This window comes from Geotrypetes seraphini, chromosome 2 (genome assembly GCF_902459505.1).
Source record: "Geotrypetes seraphini chromosome 2, aGeoSer1.1, whole genome shotgun sequence".
NCBI lineage: Eukaryota > Metazoa > Chordata > Amphibia > Gymnophiona > Dermophiidae > Geotrypetes > Geotrypetes seraphini.
This window is the reverse complement of record NC_047085.1, coordinates 113,187,221-113,211,883: the sequence shown is the minus strand read 5'-3', so window position 1 is coordinate 113,211,883 and position 24,663 is coordinate 113,187,221. Positions and strand designations below refer to the sequence as shown.

At 42.4% G+C, this 24,663-nt stretch overlaps 1 protein-coding gene across 6 annotated transcripts in view; it reads right to left on the bottom strand.

The window, feature by feature from the left end:
- TOX (thymocyte selection associated high mobility group box) overlaps nucleotides 1–21,813 on the bottom strand; it is a 650,413-nt gene extending 628,600 nt beyond the window's left edge. For 3 of the 6 annotated variants that reach the window (XM_033933696.1, XM_033933697.1, XM_033933700.1), the window contains exon 1: nucleotides 14,432–15,310. In XM_033933696.1, the coding sequence (XP_033789587.1) occupies nucleotides 14,432–14,530 (99 nt within the window). In that variant the 5' untranslated portion in view covers nucleotides 14,531–15,310. Of the gene's footprint in view, nucleotides 1–14,431; nucleotides 15,311–21,707 lie in introns of those variants that run through there. The other 3 variants (XM_033933702.1, XM_033933701.1, XM_033933699.1) reach the window with 3 other exon arrangements.
- Nucleotides 21,814–24,663: the final 2,850 nt, after the last annotated feature.

The window sequence follows — 24,663 nt, the reverse complement described above, 5'->3', positions numbered from 1 at the left end:
ATTATGAGAAGTCTTTTATGCCCTAGCAGAAAGTCATTAACATAAAATAAATCATTAGCTTTGATATTAAGCTTCTACTGTCGGCAGGTTTTTATGATTTATGGTCAGGACTGTTATCGGCCAAAGGATAAAATATTTCCTTTCTGGTTCAAACACTATATTGCTTTCTTAACATTCTTCTTATTTACTTGGAGAAATGCTTTGGTGCAAATAGCATGTATTAGCTTTGAGCAGGGTGCAAATATACCAAGGGGCCCTTTCATAACACTGTGAAAAAAGTGACCTTAGCGTGCCCTTTTGCAGGTCTTTCCCACACTCTAAGGCCATTTCCACTGCAGCAGGAAAATGGCCGATTTTCCATTTTCCAATTTAAAGGCCATGCTCTAATCTTGACATTAGCGTGTGGCCATTAACAAACATTAGCATGTGAGCCACCTATTTATATTAACCTTTTCCTATCGTGTGTCCCGGATGACGGAACATTCCAAAAATGTCGTTGCCATCGTATGTCCCATATAAAAGAGCCAGGAACACAAAATATTTGAATTTACAGACTTATGACTTATTTACATTATGTTTACAATAGCCGTAAATGATAACGGTGAATAATACAAAACTTTGCTAAAATAATTACGATTGGAACCAGCGTAACGTAAAATGTATTACTAGAGGAAAAGGTTAACCAAGAAGAACCCCTTAGATCTAGTCATGATATGAGATTGATAACTCCTTTGAAGTCCGTAGGTCAATCGAATAGGACCTTTAATAGGCTTTTATTAGGAATGGGGTCCAAACTCTGGAACTCTTTGCCATTAAATATCAGAGTTATGTCAAACTATGTGAGTTTTAGACATGCTGTGAAGACTTGGGGTTCTTTTTATCAAGCAACGGTACAGCCTTTAACGGCGGGCCGGCAAAGTAAATGCTCCGATGCTCATAGGAATTGAATGAGCATCGCAGAATTTACCTTTATTGCTGCTTGATAAAAGGAGCCCCTGGTTATTTCAAAAAAATTATTGGAACCTAATATTGTGACTGTTTGGGTATATATGTTTGTTTGTTTTTTATTCAATAATGTTTTATTGAACATTTTTAAAGAGAATAGGGCCCTCTTTTACAAAGATGCGCTAAGCATTTTAGCACGCGATTAGCGCATGCTAAATCAATGCACACGCTAAATGCTAATGAGTCCATAGGACAACATGCACGCGTTAGTGTTTAGCACGTGCTAAAAAGCATAGCGCACCTTTGTAAAAGAAGGAGTAAATCTACAACAAAAAGCAGATTGCGCTGGAAGCAAAAACACACAGTAAAACCTTTTTTAGGTATATTAAAAGCATGAAGCCAGGAAGAAAATCAGTTGGACCGTTAGATAACCGAGGGATAAAAGGGGTTCTCAGGCCATAATGGGGGAATTACCGGTGCCAGAAATGGTATTCAATTCTAATGAATTAGAGAAATTGAAATAAATCTCTGTAATACTAGAAGATGTAATGGGTCAATTTGACAAACTGAACAGTAACAAATCACCTGGACTGGATGGTATACATCCCAGAGTGTTAATAGAATTGAAAAATGAACTCACAAAGCTATTGTTAGTAATTTGTAATTTAAAAAAAAAAAAAAAACAGCATAGTGCTGGAAGACTGGAGGGTGGGCAATATGACACTGATTTTTAAAAAGGGTTCCAGAGGAGATCTGGGAAATTATAGACCGGTGAGTCTGACGTTGGTGCTGGGCAAAATGATAGAGAATATTATAAAGAACAAAATGACAGAACATGTACATAAGCATGGATTAATGAGAAAAAGCCAACATGGATTTAGTCAAGGGAAATCTTGCCTCACCAATCTACTGTATTTCTTTAAAGGGGTGAATGAACATGTGGATAAAGGTGAGCAGGCTGATATTGTCTATTTGGATTTTCAAAAGGCATTTGACAAAGTACCTTATGAAAGACTTCTGAGGAAATTCGAAAGTGGGTAATGTCCTATTATGGATTAAGAACTGGTTGAAAGACAGAAAACAGATAGTAGGTTTCAATGGTCAATATTCTCAATGGAGAAGGGTAAATAGTGGAGTTCCCCAGGGGTCTGTGCTGGAACCATTGCTTTTTAACATATTTATCAATGATCTAGAGATGGGAATAACTAGTGAGATAATTAACCCCCTCTTTTACAAAACCATGATAGCGGTTTTTAGCGCAGGCCTGCACGCTGAATTCTCTGTGCTAAAAACCACTTTGTTAGTTTGAAATTCATAGTTGTAAATTTTTTATACAGTACTGTATTTCAGTGTGGAAATAGACTTTATGCATTAATGCATTGCCCCCCACCTCCAAATTCTACAATATAAACTTGAGTACACGATTTTGCAAAAAGTGCACAAAGTTGCACATGTAGGTTATAGAATTGTGATTAACATAATTGTTAGGTGTGTGCTTAAGTGGCATTAAATGAGCATCAGTTTGCAGTTATGCAGATAACTACACTTATGGGGGAATTCAACAAAAGAGCGCTCAGCTCGATAGCATACTCAATCGTGTTAGCATGCAGAAACAGGTTAGTAAGCACTAACCATTAAAGATGCCCTTTCTAGGGGCGTTTTTAGCTTTTAGCACGTGCTTACGCGCTTAGCACCCTTTATTGAATTCCCTCCTTAGGGGGAAATTCATTGATGGGCATTCATTGATGTCAGTGCGTGCTAATCATATTAGCATACGCTAACAATTAGCAAGCGCTAAATGCTAAAGAAGCCCATTATATCACTGTGGGCATCTTTAGTGTTTAGCGCATGCTAAAACGGTAGCGCCCACTGATGAATTCTTCCCTTAGTTGTTATTCTGTAAATTTTGGGCTCCTTTTACTAAGGTGCGCTAGCGCTTTTAGCGCACGCAGCAGATTAGTGCGCGCTAACCCTGCACTACGTGGCTAGAATAACACCAGCTCAATGCTGGCATTAGCGTCTAGCGCGCGCGGCATTGTAGCGTGCGCTATTCTGCACGTTAAAACCCTAATACAGCTTAGTAAAAGGAGCCCTTTGTATCTAAGTTCTATACACCTCCCCCTCCCCATTCGCGGTTTCGGCAATCGTGATTTCACATATTCGAGATTTTTGGGGGAGGGGGAAAAAAAGGGAAAAAACCCCACAGTTTAGCCTTCCCCCCGGCATCCCAGCCTTACCTGGTGGTCTAGCGGGCTTTCGGGGCAGGAGCGATCTTCCTACGCTCCTGCCCCGTGTAGATCGCCAATAGGAAATGGCTGTGGGGAGTTCCCGTCGCTCCTACCCCGAAAGCCTGCTAGACCACTAGGTAAGGCTGGGATGCTGGGGGGAAGGCAGGAGGGAGGCGGGGGTGGGTCAGAGCCGGACCAGAAGATATTCGCGGTATTTCACCATTCGCGGTCCGGCTCTGCCCCTATCCCCCGCGAATCCAGAGGGAGAAGTGTAGTGCGTAACTGCAAAGCAGGCATTAACATGAAATGATCATGGGCATGTCACACACTTATGTGCACAACTGACAGTATTTAAGTATAAGCCTTTACACCAACCTTCGACATGGCATAAATGCTCATGCCTAAAGTCAGTGTTCAAATACCAACTTAGGCTAGCATTCTATAACAGTTGCAGCACTCAACTTTGCTGTTACAGCATGCTTGCTTAGCGCTCATTCTTTTGTGCCTTACTTTTGAGGCTATTTCTTGAATCTACCCTTAGGCGTGCAAAGTGAGCCAATGAAATAAGCATACACTAATAAATACACTTCCCTACCAGCTGCCTTTTGGACTTCCATTGGCCCAGCCCAGTAAAGCAAAAACATAATAAGTGGGGTAAAGAAGGAACCAAATCGAGGCCCTCTTTTACTAAGCCACGAGAGAGGTTTCTACCACGGCCCGGGGCGCTATGTGCTCCGACGCTGCTCTGATGTTCACAGGAATTCTATGAGCACTGGAGCATTTAGAAATCTCTACCATGCTTAGTAAAAAGAGGGGTGAATGTCAAAGCAGTATTATTTATTAATTTCACTTTATGAGATGAAGACTCATGCTTCATCTAAATGTATGAAATCGCTTCAAAAATATGAAGGTTCATGCTTCGTGATAATGTTCAAATGTAAAGACTCGACATGGCCATATTTCGGCAAAAACAATGCCTGCATCAGGAGACCAACTTCAGAATATGTGTCAGAAGGACACTGTATTCTGATGAGTATGTCATCAAAAAAATAAAATTATTAGTGAAAAGCTGCACCTGGGCCAACTGGAGTCTTAAGGGGCTTAGTGATCTGATCAATCAGAGTCTTAGGCCACTCCCAGTACATCCCAGAATGCACTGGGAAGGAGGCTAAGACTCCAGTTGGTTCGGGTACCTAAAGCCCCTCCTATGGGTTCAGAGGGGTGCTGGCAGGAGGGAGTGGGCATCCCTCTTGCCCAGGATGTTGGAGGGGGTGCTGGCAAGAAGGAGTGGGAATCCCTCCTGCCGGGGATGTTGTGGGGGGGTGCCGGCAGAAGGGAGTGGGCATCCCTCTTTCCAGGGATTGTTTTGTGGGTATCCCTCCTGCTGGGGATGTTGAGGGGGTGCCAGCAGGACAGAGTGGGCAACCCCCTGCCCGGGATTGTTTAGGGGTGCCGGCAGGAGGGAGTGGGCATTTTTCCTGCTGGGGATGTTGTGGGGGAGGGTGTGCCGGCAGGAGGAAGTAGGCATCCCTTCTGCCGGTGATTGTTTTGTGGTTGCAGCAGGAGGGAGTGGGCATCCCTCCTGCCGCACACAGTGTGTGGGGATTCGGGGATGCTAGCAGGAGGGAGTGGGCATCCCTCCTGCTGGGGATTGTTTTGTGGCTTGTGGTAGGAAGGAGTGGGTATCCCTCCTGCCGGGGAAGTTGAGGGGGGTGCCAGTAGGAGAGTGGGCAACTCCCTGCCCAGGATTGTTTAGGCCAACTTGCGGTAGGGCTCGGGGTTCCTTGCCGCGATTATTATATGGCCGCGTCTAATTGAAATGTAGGTCAGCATTTCAATGGCCTACAATTCAGGCGCCTATTGTGCTATTGCAGTCCTAGGGAGTTGCCTAGGGCCACTTAAGCTCACCTATGGCCACTTACGGACAAAACCACACCCACACCCAGCATTGGGCGAGCTTAAGCATCCCTAAACATCTCCCTCAATTGTGACAGATGCCTACAATGTAGGCGGCCTATCTCAGGTTGTTTTTGTTTTTAGAAAACATGCATCCCAATTGGCTGGTTAGACAGCGGTAGGACACCTACCACCACCTACAATCATGACATCGTTTATAGAATATGGCCCTTACTTTCTCTCTTTCTCTCTCTCATTCTATATTTATAGGATATCCCTTAAAAATATGTATGGGATAAATCCATTGCAGGAGCTATTCTACCACTTGGTTTAATAATAATAATAATAATTTATTGTTTATATACCCCCCAAAGCCAAGGTATTTCGAGGCGGTTTACAATAAAGAAGAGCTGGACATACAGCGAGAAAACTATGAAGTCTTCGAGTACAATACAATGCAGTGCAGTGTAGAAGAGCTGGACATACACCGAAAAAGAAATAACGAAGTCTTTGAGAACATGGCTGTTTGTATAGAGTAAGGTAACCTTGTAGGGACGGGTTTACAATAAGAGTAAGTCAAAGGGGAGCAGGTCGTACAGTGGGGTAAGCAGTGAAGGTTTTGGGAGAACTTGGTCAATGGGAGGTCGATCGAGGAGATTTACGAAGAAGGGTAGGTCATACAGTGGGGGAAGTAGTGGAGACTTTAGGCATTCCTGGTCACGAATCGGTTGAAGAGGTCGGTTTTGATTAGTTTTCTGAAGTTGAGGTAGGATGAGGAGTGCATATAGAGTAAGGTAACCTTGTAGGGACGAGTTTACAATAAGAGTAAGTCAAAGGGGAGCAGGTCGTACAGTGGGGTAAGCAGTGAAGGTTTTGGGAGAACTTGGTCAATGGGAGGTCGATCGAGGAGATTTACGAAGAAGGGTAGGTCATACAGTGGGGGAAGTAGTGGAGACTTTAGGCATTCCTGGTCACGAATCGGTTGAAGAGGTCGGTTTTGATTAGTTTTCTGAAGTTGAGGTAGGATGAGGAGTGCATGATGGTGCTGCTTAGCCAGTCGTTCCGTAAGCTTGCTTGGAAGGCAAGCGTTCTGTCAAGGAATCTTTTGTATCGGCAGGTTTTTATTATAGGGTTGCTGAACATGTGTATTCTGCGTGTAGGCCTGGTTTATCCATTTATACACCCTGAGATTGTGTTATAGGAACATATCTGTTATACAATACTAATATAATCCATTATCAATGCGCCCAGCACTTGCAGCCATAGATCTGGTATATCTATAGGCATTTAACTGTGAAAGAGACATGCATAACTTACAGTATTCTGTAAGATACACACATAACTAGGATCCTCGTCCATGTGTATATCCCCTTGCATTTATTCACTATGCCTATCGATATTCAGCTGGCGGTGGGCAGCATTTTTTTAAACGCTTTCTGACACCTGCTGACTTATCCACTGATATTCTGTGTTGGGTCCTGTCTGGGTACCGGCATTAAATATTAGTAGAAAATTTTGGGCAGCTAAGTTTATGCGGGCCCAGCCATTATTCAGCCAGTTATAAGGCACCGGCTGAATATCTTTGTCTTTATTTTAATTCCAACACCTCCAAGCCCCTGAGCCCCCAGCCCTCAACTCCCCCTCCCAAACTCAATGATGCCCCTTCCCCTCCCCTCAGCCTGCGGCCAGTTATAATTATGAGGGGGTGCTGAAAAGTTCTCAGCCCAACTAACTTCATAAATTCTGAGCATTATTTTGCCACTGTAGCTAAAAATAGTGTTATTTTATTATGCAAAGTGCCAATTTACAGAATCGCAATGCTATCTTTTGACACTGTTTCAAATCATTGATTGAACCTTGTCAACAAAAAATGTGGAATTTTCCAGTGTGGAACTCCAAGCCATCACGAAGTTCCTATTCCAGCAGAAGAAAACTCCAAAGGAAATCCATGAATGTGTGATGCAAACACTGAGTGACAAATGCCCATCGTATTCCACAGTGAAGAAGTGATGTGTGAAGATGCACAAGGTCTGGGAGGCCTCAAACGGTGTCAACTCCTAAAATTGTTGACCATGTCCATGACCTGATTTTGGCAGATTGGCACTACAGATATCCATGGGACGTGTTGGGTGTATAATCCACCAGCATCTGGGTATGCAGAAGCTGTCAGCCAAGTGGATGCCCAAATGCATGAATGCTGATGAGAAACAATGTCGAGTGGACACTTCCAAGTTGATTTTTGCAGCATTTTCAGCGAGCTGGTGCCAACCTTTTGCAACGACTAGTTACTATTGTTGAAACTAAGTTTCTGAGACAAACAACAGTCCATGCAATGGTGGCACTCAGGTTCTTCAAGGCCAAGAAAATTCAAGACCCAAAAGTGAGCAGAAAAGGTCATGGCCACAGTATTTTGGGACCAGGAAAGTGTTATAATGACTATTTTCCAAGGGGCCAAACACAGTTGATACAGAATACTACTATAACTTGCTGTGCCGATTAAAGGAGGCATTGAAAGAAAAAAGGAGAGGGGAATCTGCGGAAAGGAGTTCTGTTTTTGCAAGACAATACACCTGCTCACAAGGCTGGCAAAACAATGGATGTTTTGACACAGTTCGGGTTTCAGTGCATAGACCATCCACCCTACTCACTAGATCTTGCTCCATCTGACTATTTTCTGTTTCTAAACCTTCAAAAAAAAGTTTGAAAGGGTGACAATTTTTGAGTGATTTGGAGGTGATCGCAGCAGCGGAGAAGTATATTTTGGAAGGATTATAGAAAACTTCAGACACGATGGCCCAAATTCTGTAGCCAGCACCTGTTAGGCATCTATTTTGGAGGCGCCCAAATTGAACAACAAGCCCAATTAAGCTTTTTAATCAGCAATAATTGAAACTTAGGCGCCTATCAAGAAAGAGTGATTCTGTAACAAGGCGCCTCTAAAAATTTAAACGGCCTTCAAAAAAATAGGTGCTATGCAAGTTAGGCGTGGGCGCGACTACGTATTAGGCGCCTTGTTACAGAATCGCTGCTCTTAAGCGTGCTTAAGCGCTCGCATGGCCGCCTAACTTTTAGTTGTGCCTAGAGCTGGCCTATTTATTGGGCCCCTCCAAAATAGGTGTCCAAATAGGTGCCGCTCAGCGCGATTCACTAAACAGCACCCAACTGCGCTTGAATCGCGCTGAACAGTGCCTGATTAAGCGCTTAACTTTAGGGCACCTCTTATAGACTTTGCCCCGATGTGCCAAGTGTGTTGAACGTGAGGTGAATGTCTGGAATAACTTGTAAGTTTCATGGCTCTATGTCATATCCTTCTCGGTTGGGCTGAGAACCTTTCAGTACCTCATCAAATGTACATATTGCTCTAAACTGATGAGAAAAAAGCTTATATGGCTAAGCAGTATATTTAAGCCCCCTTTTATCAAGCTGCATCAGGGTTTTTTTTTTTAATCATGGATCACTATGGTTAAAGCTCTGACACTCATAGGAATTCTATGAGCATTGGAGGTTTTACAACAGTGGCCTGTGATTAAAAAAAAAAACCCTAACGCAGCTTGATAAAAGAGGGCCTTAATTTCTTGTAACTAAATAAATATAAGCCCGTTTCTGCAAGTAAAGCAGCATTACACACTGAGAGTATTATACAATCACATCAAGAAAGAAGAGAGACACCTTCTTTACACCTCCTTTTGAACAGATCTAAATGTGTGCAAGGCAATTTGTGAGTTGATTATTATACCAGTCTATATGATTTCTTCATTAAGGTGCACTAACTGATTTAACACGCACTAATGAATTAGTGCGCATTAAGCACCATGCAAGCTTATAGGTATGCGATGGGCTATGCATCATTTCGAGTGCACTTAATCCATCAGTGCAGCATAATAATAATAATTATTATTATTTTATTTTTATATACCACCCTACCACATAGTTCTAGGCGGTTCACATACATTAAAAATTATACAATCAATTAAAAGTACATTAAGATCCACTAAAATATACGACTATAAAAACAATGTGCAATTGATCAATCAGAATACTAAAACATCAGTTTACATTTATCAAATAAATCCATTTTTAGCAATTTCCTAAAAGACTTGTATGAGTGAGCCTGAAAGATAATAGCACTTAACCATAAGTTCTTTTTACCTGCCTGAAAACCGAGCAATTTATCGAAGAATCTCTTATAACGACAAGACTTGAAAGTCGGGAGAACAAATAAATATTGCCCTCGAGTAATCCTATTGGGTTTGTGTCGTTCAAAACATGAGGTCAAGTAAATAGGCGCCATTCCAAACAACACTTTAAAACATATACAGTGCAACCAAATTTAAACAATACTCTAGCCTCAAAAGGCAGCCAGTGCAACTGTCAATAAGATGGAGTAATATGTCATAATGAAAGGACCCATTTGCTAGAAAGGCATACAGCTACTTTTCTGAAAATATCTGAAGCGCATTCTTTCAATTGCAATAGAAACCGTTATATTAAGTGAGTGCCGAGTTATAGAGTCTATTATTTCTCAATCAACTAGTAAACACCAAGGAAACCAGTAAACATTTCTGTCAAACTACAGTACCTACAGAGAAATTTGAAGGCTATTGTGTTCTCCCCCTGTTGAGGAGTCGGTATGTCTGTCAGTGGGGAAATTACCCTTTTTACAGAGTCAAAATATAACTATATGAGTTCTTGTAGCATAAACAATAAAACTTAGGGGAGTTGGCAATGTTAAAAAGGATCGGTTTGTGCTTGGTTTAAATGGAAATTGTAATACGAAAACTCTTCTGAAATAACTGTCTCATACAACGAAAAAGAAGTATTATTTCTGCTAAGTGCTGTTTTGACAACTCTTCAAACTCTATTTCGATTATCTAGTCCTATTTTGGCTTTAACATCCTGTTTCAATGAATGAAGACATGTTGCTTAAAAGAGACATGAACTAATTGACGGGCTGCTATCTTAATAGTTCATAGCTCTCGATTGCCTTTCAAGTAATGAACTGTATTACTCCATGTCTAAATCTGTCTGTCTAGTTGACCATCTCTTCTGGGCAGATGGTAAAGATGACCTATATACAGGAACATACCATCCTTTCTGTCTGAGCAAGAAATGCCTCACACAGTTGTCAGAATCAATATTGTTTGTGTTATTTTTAACTGGATTGCTTTGTTTAAAAAATACTTTCCCCAGCTGGGGGGTGGGAATGTGGTATTATTTTAAATAAGAATGGGTTATTGGAAGAATAATTGCATTTATATTATTAATTAAGTAAAGGGGTGGGGGAAATATTACTTTCAATTATTTGTAAGTTCAAAGTGCTTTTCTTGATTTGTTATATGTTCAGATTCATATGTTTTGCACTGTTACTACTTGAAAATCAATAAAGATTTCTATAAAATAAAAGAAAGTAGAAAACACATGTGTGGTGAGTTTCATATTTTGTAATGAGCGAGCTGGGGGACAGGGTAACACAAAAGATCCAGAGAACTTCTTCCTTCATTGGGAGGAGATGAAAGCTTAAAAAGATTTTAATCCTGTGCTTTCAAGTCAATGCTGTTATCTGTGGAAAATGGATCTACTATTATTTTAAAAATCTCCATTTCACTCTATTTCAAAAGAAAACTCCAAGTTGAGTTCACCGCTAGTCAAGACATAATAAACTCTTCTAATTATCCATTCAAATCTCATTTGAAAATGGAAATATTTTTACTTTCAAGATTAAAAATATTGTATGAGTCAATAATCATTGGTCCAAAGAAATTCTTTACTAGAAAGATCTAGAGCAGAAGAGTTTGGCCAGGACAAAGCTTACATAAACCTGTCCACACAATCAACAAATATAATGACCTGAAATAACCTTGATAAAACAATTGGGTGGAGAAGAAATATTGTATAGGGTTTAGAATTATTTGGAGATGCAAACTCTCTGGAACCATTCAACAGGTTTAAAAAAAAAAAAAGGTTTACTGGTTGAGGCAGAGTGTCCCCACTTTCAAAATATCTACTACAGAAGTAACACAGAATGAAACCTTTTCTGAAAAGAGAGCCTTAACTCTTTAGTAAGCATCATTCCTGTCAATCTGAATCCATTCAACTGGATTTCATTTTCTTCAGGCATAGTTGTGGGAAGTATGGTTGCAAAACCCATGCACTGAACACCTCCTGAGAAGCTGCGATTTTTTTTTTTTTTTTCAAACAAGGCACTTTGAGCAAAACATATATTTTGGAATTCTGATCCTGAGAGAGAGGGAGGGGCTGCACCATATGAAACATTCATGGAAAGTGCTATATTTCATGGGCCTAACAAACCCCCTTAGCCCATCAGTGAACAGTGCCAAACCTATAAAATAGACTATTAGACAAATGGCATGAAGCCAGCACGACCAGGGTATTGAGTCTCTTCCATGAATAGCACAATAATAAAATCTGATTACTCCACAATTTAATTTTATTTGCACTCCAATCTATGTAACACGGGAAAGCTGCTACTTGCCTGCAGAACAGATGCATTTACATTTAAAAAGAACAGTTTGCGCCTTCATATATGGTGTGCAGATTACAAGGAAATGCATGCAGTTAGCACAAAGATCTTGAAGAGGCATTTTTAAATGATTTTGTTTGATCTGCATTGAAGCCACCCAAAAATATTTAAATAGCTTACCTGGAAAAATGAGTGCATTTTATCAAAGTAATTTAAAACATTTGACTTTTAAATGCAATCTGGCCCACTTGCTCAAGAGCCATGAGTAGCATTGCACGTAGATCACTTTTAAAAGGCTAATATCACTGATTTTCTTTGCCTTAAAAATGCACACACTAAAGTGTTGCCCAGGCCATTATTTCTCCAGCATCCACTTTCTTTCACTTTGACATCATGAAATGATGTTTTTACAGTGCCAGCTAATCGGAGCAAAGGCGATTTCACTCTAGCACTTCTTATCACTGTGCAACTGGAGTCTATTTCCCTAGAGGGAACTGAGTTAAACTTTGTGTCTGTGATAAAACTGCATTTCATAAATCTGTCCCTAAATATTGTGCATGCTGCCATAGTCTGCTTAGATGTATTAATTTTAGTGTGTGTGTGTGTTGGGGGGGGAGGGGGAGAGGAAAAAAAGCAAAGTTGATAACCAAGAATCTAAGGCAGGGGTGTCAAAGTCCCTCCTTGAGGGCCACAATCCAGTCAGGTTTTCAGGATTTCCCCAATGAATATTCATGAGATCTATTTGCATGCACTGCTTTCATTGTATGCTAATAGATCTCATGCATATTCATTGGGGAAATCCTGAAAACCTGACTGGATTGCGGCCCTCAAGAAGGGACTTTGACACCCCTGACCTAAGGTCTTCATTTCTAAAATGTTTTGTTATGACTACACACTATATTATAAAGAATAGCACTTGTGATCTCTCTTCTATCATCACCTGTATCAAATTTATATTCAACAAACTTTATTTGTTCTTTGAAGGCAATAAGCTTCTAATGATTTGAAAGCATAATGGATTTGTGAAACCACATGTACAGCTCTCACAGCAAAACTTTTGGGGCAGTATGCACACTTGGAAAAATCCAAATCAGATGGAAAACCTGTACTGCACTTTGCAAATGCATAAGGAAATGTTCTCCACATGATATTTCTATAGATGTAACTGGATGTGTCTTTACTGTAAATCATTTTTTTGCAGTTAACAATCATATCCCCTGCTTAAATTTCCTCCGATACAGACATTGAGCTAGAAGTTCCTATCCAGATTTGGCAAGATGCTTTGAAACAGTTTTGGGGCAGTGATAAATGTTCAGCTTATAAAATATAGAACCCATCCTGCCGATATAGTGACTTAAACTATACTAGTTGACCAGTTTGTCATTACAAGGGGGCGCTGAAAAGTTCACAGCCCAACCAAGAAGAGAATGGCATGGATATGGTTCAATCAGTGATCTGAAACAATGTCAACATAGCATTTCGTTTTTGTAGATTGACACTTAACGAAATAAGGTAACGCTTTTGCGCCTAAATAACCCTCAGAATTTGGGAAGTTGGTTATGCTTAGAACTTTTCAGCACCCCCCTGATAAATAAAATTCCCCCCTGCCTGCAAACAAAACCATGAAACCCATATCTTCCAAGGGGTTAGGGCAGGAATGTCAAAGTCCCTCCTCGAGGGCCGCAATCCAGTCGGGTTTTCAGGATTTCCCCAATGAATATGCATGAGATCTATTAGCATACAATGAAAGCAATGCATGCAAATAGATCTCATGCATATTCATTGGGGAAATCCTGAAAACCCGACTGGATTGCGGCCCTCCAGGAGGGACTTTGACACTCCTGGGTTAGAGAAACAATTTGCTTCTCTAAGGGAGATGTTAACCCGCTAACCGAGAAGTAATGCTGACGTTTCTAGATTTGCCAATTCTTTTGGTGAATCGTGTAATTCGTTTGCAAAGACGGTTCTGAAGGAGGTGCGTTTGGAAGGGCAGTTTCTCTGCAGCCGGACCAACAGCTTGCTCCTGCTAGAGAACAATGTGAAAACACTGTGCCTGCTTCTGGGATAAAAGGAAACAATTCAAGGGGTCTCTGTTATCACAGGCACACACGGGCGTCCCACTGTGACACCAGGGGCTTCTTGGACTAATAACAGTAATTCGTAATTACAGAAGAAGAACTTTAACATTTCAGCGGCCTCTCCCTGCATGCCCTGAAACTTGTTTCCACACACAAACTGGGATATAAGGAGGAGGGGGGGGGGGGGATTTGCCATTTGAACAATTAATTCGTATGCCGAGGGCAAGAGCAGAGTCAAACTATGCTCTGAGCAAACTTCTGCTGTTAACCAGGGATGGCTGCATGCAAGATTTTAGTGGGGGAGGGGGGGATCATAATGGGTCATTTGCAGGCTGATGTTTTTAACTTTCAGCAAGGGAGAGGAAACCTGCCTCTGAAATCGCTAGCAATTACCATCACAGTTATTGAGCTTCACGTTGTACTCCCTTATGTTAAAAACAAAACAAAACACCACAGCAACCGGAAAGTACAAAAACATTCCTATCCCCCCCCCCTCCAAAGCTACCGAGGAAATATATAGGGCATTTTCCCCACCCTGCAACTATATCAGATCAATGCCGGATCTAGGGAACCGGCGGGGAGTGAATCAGGAGAAGCTGCTATTTCTATGCACGGTCGCCCCGCTCTGCAGGGAAACGCACAGAGCTCGCGCTCTCCCAGTCCAACATTCGATTGAAAAACTGCAAAGAACTGCCCGCCTGCATTAACTCGCCAGTCCCTCCATATACACAACAAACACAGAAAATCCCTCCGCAGCAATGATAAGGAGTACAAAAAAAAAGGAAAAAATAATAGTAATTCACCTTGTTGCAATAGTACGGGTCCAGGCAGGGAGAAGGTCCCAGGCAAGGAGTATCAGAAGCGGCAGCAGACTGTGGTGGGAGATAAAATCTTACGTCCATTTCAGTGCAAACATCCAGCAAACTCCGTTCTCTCTTTTTTCTCTCTCTCTCTCGTTATGTTCAACAGAAATAAAACCACACTCACAGAAAATAAGGTGAGTTTAAGAGTAAGAAACACCTTCCCTGCCCCACATCCGTTTGTGGGTTGCACACCATAAAAATGAGTTGAAACAAAAAAAACACAACACAAAGCAAACAAAAAAAACCTCTTCCAAAAGACACCAGTCTAAGGAGAATTTATGAAGAAATAGCAAATCGTTCTTCTCTTAGCAGATCAGGCAGTGCGGAGTAGTAGGTCTGAGCTCCCTCTGAGTTATAGATCTATTTGGTGAAATCGACTAACATATCTAAATGTTCAACGATACTGCAAATCCCTAAGTTGTTGGGGGACTGGGTTGGTGGGTTGTTTGCCTGGTTTTCCGAAAAGTGGGGGGTGGGGGTTGAATGATTAGCCGAGGTAGGGTAGCACCGTCTCTCCGGGCTCTGTGGAAGGAGGAGGAGAGTTGTGCCCGGCTCTTGGAACGTCTCACACAAAGGGGCGAGAGACATCAGCGGCGGCAGCAGAAGATACCAGGTTTGGCGAGCTGCGCGCACGCGGGCTGCCGATAAGGGGCGCTGTGGCGAGTCCGGCTCCTGCCTGCTGCTGCAGGCGGGGGGAAGCTCAGTGCAGTATCTCCTGAAGCTGTGAGGCGGAAGGGGAAGCGAGGCATCGGGGAGCCCCGGGAGCCTGCTGCTGCTGCATCGGAGCTGGAGGGAGCCTGCACACATCGCTGCCTAAACTCGGTCAAGAAAACACAAAGGGACACCCCTCCCATTTCCCATCCAACCCACGTTGGGAGTCCTCAGCTTTAAAAGAATGGAGGGAATTCGGAGGCTAGGAATTGGGCCAGGTGGAGAGCACCTGTACCTATTTTTGGAGGTATCACTGCAGATAAAGTAGATCCTTTAGATTTTTTTTTTCATTATTTTAAGCAATCGTTCTTCCTTTTGCTGTTACAAGTCTGAACGATTGCTTAAAAAGCTGTTTAATCATGTAGCGGTTCACTTTCAACCAATAGCTAAGTTAGTAATTCTCAGCCTTTTTTTTATTATTATTGGGCACACTTTCAAGTTTGCTTGATCCTCTGGGCAACCTGATGTTCTAAACTTACCTTTAAAATCCTGTAGGTCATTGTAGTGCAATTACATTTTCTGATTAAAAAAAAAGACGGGCAATACTTTGCATGCAAATGAACTTCGTGGAGGTCCGCAGAAATTCCATCAGATCAGTCATCGGAGAAAGCAACCGACACATGCGCAGAATAGTCCACGGAAAGAGGGATAAATGTGCCTCTTTCCGTGGACTATTCTGCGCATGTGTCGGTTGCTTTCTCCGATGACTGATCTGATGGAATTTCTGCGGACCTCCATGGACCTTCGCGAAGTTCATTTGCATGCAGTCTTGGGCGCGCTTTATTGTGGTGCATCATCGGCGCACGTCGTAAGTGTCCATCGATGCCATAGGCGGAGGGGAGGGGCAGAGAACTACCAGCAAATCATGCAAAAAAATTTTTGCACGCTGCTTCCCAAACCTGCTGGCATATGCTTTTAATGAACACACATGATATGCACTTTTAAGACACGTGCATGAGACACGATTTTAATACACGAGTATATGGCACCCCCAACAAGTATGATGATCTTAAGGTGGCCAAACAGGTCGAAAGTGTGACAGAGAAAGCTAGAAGGATGCTAGGGTGCATAGGGAGAGATATGCCCCTGTATAAGACCCTGGTGAGACCTTATTTAGAATATTGTGTACCACCCCTTCAAAAAGATATAAACAGGATGGAGTCGGTCCAGAGGAAGGCTACTAAAATGGTGTGTGGTGTTCATCATAAGGCGCATGGGGACAGACTTAAAGATTTCAATATGTACAGTATGCTTTGGAGGAAAGGCAGGAGAGGGGAGATATGATAGAGAAGTTTAAATACATACATGGCATAAATGTGCATGAGGTGAGTCTCTTTCATTTGAAAGGAAGCTCCGGAATGAGAGGGCATAGGATGAAGTTAACAGGTGATAGGCTCAGGAGTAATCTAAAAAAAATACTTTTTTCATGGAAAGGGTAGAAGATGCTTGAAAGAGGCTCCCAGTAGAGGTGCTGGAGACAAAGTCTGTCTGAATTCAAGAAAGTGTGGAACAGGCACTTGGGATCTCTTATGGAACGGAGGAGATAGTGGATGCTTTGGATGACCATTTTGCCTTTATTTGCCATCATATTTATATGTTTCATCTCTCATGCAATCAGCAGCCTAGACCTGCCAGTGTACACTTTTGATGCACATGCATGAGAAACACCTTTAACACACACTCCTGAGACATGCTTTTAACATATGTGGTTCAACACTCCCGCACCTCCAGACCTGCTGGTGATTTTTGGAGTGTTAAAGGTCAGCGCTTCATTTCATGCATCACCAGGCAATGTTTGGGCATCTCCCGGAGTGTCCATTTTAATATTAATGACCTTATTGTATTACATTTACTTAGTATTATCAGAGGATGCTACGAAACATGGAAAAGTCTGCACCGTGCCATTATGTGCATTGGAAGCTAAACTACTTTGACACTGAACCAGTTAGAACGGTTTCAGGTAAACAACACTGAATATCCAGAGTTTTTTTAAACCACTAGAGTGTTAACTGGATATGCCGATATTCAATGCTCACTGCTTAACTTTTTTTAGCAGTTAAAGATAGGACAGCATACATTATTGTCCTATTTTACCACCAAACTGATTTGGTTAGGTGCCGATATTCAGCGCCTAACCAGTGATATGAAACGAAAAGTGTCAAGAAAAGTGCGAAATAACTTGTAAGTTTCATGACGCCATTTCATTCTCTTCATGGGCTGAGAACTTTTCAGCGGCCCCTCCTATATGTAGCTAGAAATAGTAAAAAGAGGGAGCTTAAAGATGTATCGTGAGAGTGGAGTGGATTTTGAGTGGATTGAGAGGCAGAAAAATAAATAGATGAAAGCTCTGTCAGAGATAATGTAGGGGGAGAATGGAAGAAGACAAAAGGAGAGAAAATAATGGCAAATGGACAGGAGGCCCTGTCAGCATTCAAAGAGGATAGTGGAAAGAAGAAACAAAGACAGTGACTGATGTGATTAGAAAAATGAAATCACCAGACAACACAGGTAGAAAAATAATTTTATTTTCCACTTAGTGATTGGAATATAGTAGGTCAATTTGGGGACATGACATTTCCTATTTTTATATTTGGCATAGTATAGGAGAAAATGTAACTCTTTCTATTTCTCTGCTGTTGTGCTGAACACAGAATCTGGCTTCTTGGGGGGTTTCACATTAACTTTATCTACATATTTCTGGTGTCAGGTCAATAGTGCGCCGGGACAAAGGCGTGCCCAGACAATTGAGCGCAGCGCGGAGGCGCGCGCCGCTCTAAATTACTGTTTTTAGGGCTCTGACGGGGGGCGTGGGGGGGGAACCCCCCCACTTTACTTAATAGACATCGCGCCGCATTGTGGGGGGTTGTAACCCCCCACATTTTACTGAAAACTTCACTTTTTCCCTGTTTTTAGGGAAAAAGTTAAGTTTACAGTAAAATGTGGAGGGTTACAACCCCCCAATCCCCCCCATAACGCCGGCGCGATGTCTATTAAGTAAAGTGGTGGGGTTCCCCCCCCACACACACCCCCGTCGGAGCTCTAAAAAAAGTAATTTAGAGCAGCGTGCGCCTCCGCGCTGCGCTCAGTTGTCCGGGCGCGCCTTTGTCTTTCGTGCCGTTGTCTATGAACCCATATTTCTACTTTGTTTGTAGTCACTTAGGCCCAAATTCTGTAACCAGCACTGCTTGAAACATAGGCACCTATCAAGAAAACGCGATTCTGTGACAAGGCGCCTCTAAAAATTTAGGCGGCCTTCAAATAAGCATGTTAGGTGTGGGCGTAGCTACTTGTTAGGCGCCTTCTTACAGAATCCCTGCTCTTAAGCGTGCTTAAGCGCTCGCATGGGCGCCTAACTTTTGGTTGTGCCTAGAGCTGGCCTATTTATTGGGCGCCTCCAAACTAGGTGTCCAAATAGGTGCCGCTCAGCGCTATTCACTAAACAGCACCCAATTTTTTCTTGAATCGCGCTGAACAGTGCCTAAGTAGGCACCTAACTTTTGGCCGCTTCTTATAGAATTTGCCCTTTAACCTGTATTTGGGAAGAGTCGATTTGTTTTCCGCAGAGACCGGGTATTATGTTAGGATGTAAGTGTTGGAGGAGAGTGTGGCCTAGCGATTAGAGCTAAAGCCTCAGCACCCTGGGGTTGTGGGTTCAAACCTCCTGTGACCCTGGGCAAGTCACTTAATTCTCCACTGCTCCAAGTATCTTATCATTACATTGTGAGCCACTGGGACAGACAGGGAAAATGCTTGAATTATCTGTATGTATACCACTTTGAGTGTGGTTGTAAAACTACAACAAGGCAGTGTACAAATCCCAGTCCCCACATAGTGCAGAAAGTTAGGTGTCCTTAATAATAATAACTTTATTTTTCTATACCGCCATAGTCAAACTGACTTCTAGGCGGTTCACATAGAAAGAAGGCTGGACCATCAGCGAATTACAAAATGCAAGAAGAAGGAAGTTACATCCTTGAATTGGAGAAACATAGAAGTATGCTAATCACCAATTCTCTAAATGTTGCTTAGTCCTAAGCAACCTTTATAGCAGTGATTCCCAACCCTGTCCTGGAGGAACACCAGGCCAATCGGGTTATCAGGCTAGCCCTAATGAATATGCATGAGAGAGATTTGCATATGATGGAAGTGATAGGCATGCAAATTTGCTTCATGCATATTCATTAGGGCTAGCCTGAAAACCCAATTGGCCTGGTGTTCCTCCAGGACAGGGTTGGGAACCACTGCTCTATAGAATAGCTCTTAGATCCATATGCTCAAAACCATGCCTTTAATGGTCGATGCTAAGCCAGCTGTCGATGCACAAAATTGCTAATCACGGTCTTTTCCATGGTTTTCAGCAGCCTCCAATAATTGTACGTAAATGGATTACAACAAGCTCATGAGAATTAAAATAAGCACTCCGACCGATGCACAAAATGAAGCGCCGTCTTTAATGATCCCAAATTAGCAACTGGACAGGAGGTGCCGTTAGCATTGAAACGCATGTGTCAGACACGTATATCGGCAAGTCTGGGCCGCTGATTGCTGGTAGAAGTTCATAAAAAATACTTCTTATGGGATTGGGGACCATACAATATACTTGTGTGTAGACAGTGTGGTCTGGGGCTGTTGGTTGCATATGTCCTGCCAAAGCAGTGCAGAAAAAAGCAAATATATCATGCATTTTCACATTTGCATGGTTTGTTAGTTCTCCCCCCCCCCCCCCTCTTATTATTGTACGCCAAAAGGCATGCCTATGATTGAAGCTCATGTGTCTCTGTAAAGTAGCTATTCTGCACACATATCAGTTGCTTTCTCTTACAACTGATCAGATGGGATTGTGCCGGACCTCCACAAAACTTATTTGCATGTGAAGTTATTTGACTATCTATCGTGATTTTCAAATTGGACAATTTATTGGCACCACAGGGACCCAAAGAATTTTTATTTTAGGTATTTATATGCCTATCAAAGGAGTTTACAATCAGGTACTCAAGCATTTTCTCTATCTGTCCCAGTGGGCTCACAATCTAGCTAATGTACCTGGGGCAATGGAGGATCGAGTGACTTGCTCAGGGTCACAAGGAGCAGTGTGGGATTTGAACCCACAACCTCAGGGTGCCGAGGCTATTGCTCTAACCACTGCACTACTCCTTCCATCAAGGGATTTTAAAGCATCTGGATCTTAGTGCGGATTCCCGTGCCCAACTTTGGACATAAGGATTTACAGCTGATGAAACTGTGTGTAAATCCTCAAACCCAGCTGATGGCAGTTGGGGACACAAATCCAAGAACTCTATAACATCATATCCCTTACCCTTCCATGCTCTTTTTGAGTTGCGTGCTATGAAATTTAGGAGTCCATGTTATCGAATAGGGCATAGGGCAGATGTGTTTGTAACTCTTAAGTACTGCCAGTTAAATGTCAATCAAATCCAATTAACTCCAATAATTGTTAGCATCTAATAACTAGTTAGTGTATGCACATATCTAGGATCCATGCCCAAATTAGACACTCAACTTTGAACAACCTACATATAGAATTCAACAGCGAACATCTGCATGGATTTGTAAGAATCTGTCTTGTTCAGTTTTCTGAATAGGTGTATTGATTTTCTGGGCACGCTGCAATATTTACCATTCTTGGTCCTTGGTGGTGCTGCTCTGGATGGTAACATTTAATCTGCTCTTACTGAGACGAAAACCAGAATCAGACTTTTTTCTATGATGAATTTATGGGGAAAATTATTGACCCCCCTCTTTTACTAAGGTGCGCTAACTGGTTAGCGCGCGCTAATCGATTTAGTGCATGCTAAATGCTAACGCATCCATAGACTAATATGTACGCATTAGTGAGTGCTAAATCGATTAGCGCACCTTAGTAAAAAGAGGGCCTTAGTTTTGCTCTGCACCTATCATAATGTGAGGAAAGCTTCTGTGGATTATCATGTGGCTAATGAGGAATATGGCAATGAGGTTCATATTCACTCGTAATAGCTAATCAAAGTCTTTCCAGAGTTCAATCCACTTGGGTTTTCACTCCACTTTACCTATTGGATTTTGCCTTCAGAACAGAGTACTGTACCATGTTCCAGTATTAAACAAATTTCCACATTCTTTTTTTTTCCACAGCAGCAAATTTATTCATGTTCAAAACAAACAAAACAGTAAGCTGCCTTCAATTTCAATGCAATCTTTATGAATCCTTTTTAGTCACTTTTTCAGCCATTTGATAACTTCTCAAACAGTCCACAGCAGATAGCAATTTCTTCAAGGAACATAACTCCTCCCTATTCATTCAGCTTGTTACCTCAAGCATCAGGCTTTCTCCCTAGCTCGGCACTAACACAAACTTAAAGTCTAAACAATCTCTTCTTCCATTCGGTTCTTAACACTGACTTCCATGGCTTTATCAGCAGCAGTCACCTTCTTGGTCCTTTATTTTCACTGCCATTCATCTACTGCTGTTTCTCACAGTGTTCAAAGAAAAACAAACACCAGGTACCTTTTACTTTGTCCTGTACATGCCCACAGAGGTTCAGATTATTCTTCAGTCATTCTGCTCTGAGCAACTCTGGCATTATTCTCAGGTCAGCTGACTTTCTTTTCCTCCCAGCTTCTTCCCAGGAAAGGGGGGGGGGAGAGATTGTGGGCTCCTCCTTTTCTTCCTTCCCCTATGTCTTAAAGGGCCATGCTTTATACTGATTAGCAAGCCTGAGGCATGGTGCCTGCTCTTTGCCACTCCCCCTTCTAATCTGGCTATCTTCCCTGTAAGATTTGGTCTCTCAAAAATCTGATCCCTTCTTTGGGATACTAGCCCAGGTTTTTCCTTTCACCAAGTGATCTAATCCTATCCTGCAGGTCTGTTAGGTTATCTTTGTAATGAGGGGCAGTAGGGATGGAAATAACTAGTCTTGCTCATCACAGGATGCAGAATAAAGTATGTTTGCATTTAATACTATAATGATGCAGGGTCTGGAGGCAGTATTTGTTTTGTTGTTAGGTGAATTTCAGCTACATAATTTTAAAACATTTTTGTAGACTATAACCAATGTTGCCAAGGCTTTCTTTTTTTCATTCTTGCATTTTTTTTTCCCTTGGGGGAACTGCCTTACTAATGCAGAGATGCCAAGGTACCCAGTTCCAGGCTGCATATTTTGGAACAGGCTGGGTTTTGATATCCTAAGGCAGTGTGGGATTTGTAGTGCCTGATCATTCCCATTGAAATCAATACTGTAACTTCCATAATGTGCCAGGATGGAGGGATCAGAAATCCAGGACTGTCTGAAAATCTCCAGATGAAACTGGGTAACTTGGCATCTCTGCCAATGTTCAGAGTGAGAAAACATCCTCACTCTTCTCCCTGACAAGAGTTTTCAGAGGGTTTTCTCTTATAAGTGGCTTCTGTGTATGTGTGTGGGGGGGAGGAGGGGGCACCATTTCATCCCTGATCTCAGACACCAGACTGCCTTGAGCTGCTCCTAGGATTAATCAGAAGTGAGCTGGGGAAAAAACTGCTGCTGGTTTGGGACATGAACATGGGCATCCAGAGAGTGTGAATTAGCATCTCGAATTGGATCCTGCCGTTGTTCCCATATTCTTCTAAATCATTACCTGTCCTGATTATATCTTAAGCTTTTAATATTGTACATTTTAAAGTACATTTTCTGGCATTTCATTGTGAAATGGCCAGTGGCCAATGAATAGCAAACATGATAACTTTGCACATTTAGGGGCAAATTCTGTAAAGGACGTCTAACTTTAGGCGACCACAATGTGGATGCCCATTGACTTAGATGTCCACATACTAAACCTCATTTCCAAAAGGTTAAGAAAAGAAAAAGAGATACACTACTGTGCTTCAGAGCAAGTGGATGTGTCTGATGCACAATCTTGACATCATTGTGACATCATCAATATGTACCTACTGTAGATGGCAGAATGCCACTAAAAAATAATAGGAAGGCCTGAACAAAAGCTCCTGTGGCTCACAGGTCATGGGTTTAAATCCCTATAACCCCTCCCCCCCAGTACCTTAACAGCTTCTTTTTGGTCTCAAAAGAGAGTATGGATTGTGGATTTTGTCATTTGCATTTGCACTCTGCTCTTTCCAGCTCCAGAGGGAAACTTATTTTTACCCTGAGTAGGGTTACCATAGGGCTCCAGAAAAAGTAAGAAAGATTAAGACAGCCGGGTTTTACTTCTATTGAATGCAATGGAAGTAAGGAGGACAGATAGAGACATCTGGGCTTTATTTCCATTGAAAGCATTGGAAGTAAAACCCAGATGTCTCAATCCGTCCTCCTTTTTCTGGAGCCATATAGTAACCCTAACCCTAAGATAGTTATGATCTTCTAAGGCAGGGGTGTCAAAGTCCCTCCTTGAGGGCCGCAATCCGTCGGATTTTCAGGATTTTCCCAATGAATATACATGAGATCTATTTGCATGCACTGCTTTCATTGTATGCTAATAGATCGCATGTATATTCATTGGGGAAATCCTGAAAACCTGACTGGATTGCGGCCCTCGAGGAGAGACTTTGACACCCTTGTCCTAAAGTATCATCTTACATGGCAGGAATCTCTGCCTAAAATAAGGTACCTGTGGCTTAGTTGTTAAAGGCCCTGCTTACATCTTCTAAAGGTCATGGGTTCAAATCCCAAGTATGGTTAGATACCCCAGCACATATTGCTATTTTTTAGTGCCATTCTGCCATCTATTGATGATGTCACAATGATGTCCACTTGCTCTGAAGCACAGTCATTGTGAGTAATGTATCTCTTTTTCTTAACCTTTTGGAAATGAGGTTTAGTATGCAATATATAACTGTATATATATATACAGTGGAACCTTGGTTTACAAGCATAATTTGTTCCAGAAGCATTCTCGTAAACCAAATTACTCATATATCAAAGCGAGTTTCCCCATAGGAAGTAAGGGAAACTCACTTGATTGGTTCCACCTCCCCCCCCCCACCCCCGCAGCCACTGGCGCTACTCCACCCCACCACATCCCCAAAAGATCTCCCCACCCCCGAGACCACTGGTGCGCTTCCGCATCCCCCCCCCACGAACTGGTATCGACTCCCCCCCACTCACAAATGCCACCGCCCCGCAAACCGGCATCGCCCCCCTCGCGAACGCCCACCCGCCCAAACTGAAGCCTTACCCCCATCTGGCACCGGCACGCAGCACCAAACCACAGGAGGTGCCGGTGCCCGAAGATCGTGCTGCTTGCTGGACTGGGCCTTGAGCATCTGCGCAGGGAAGAAAGCATTTGCGAGGGGGGGCGATGCCAGTTAGGGAGGGGGAGTGGTGTTCGCGGGAGGGGAGACTCACAAATCGAGTCAATGCTCAGTTTGCGAGTCACGATTTGCGAAAATGTTTTGCTCATCTTGCAAAACACTCGCAAACCAACGTTTGACTGTATATTTTTTATGTGCTTTGCTTGAGTAATGCATT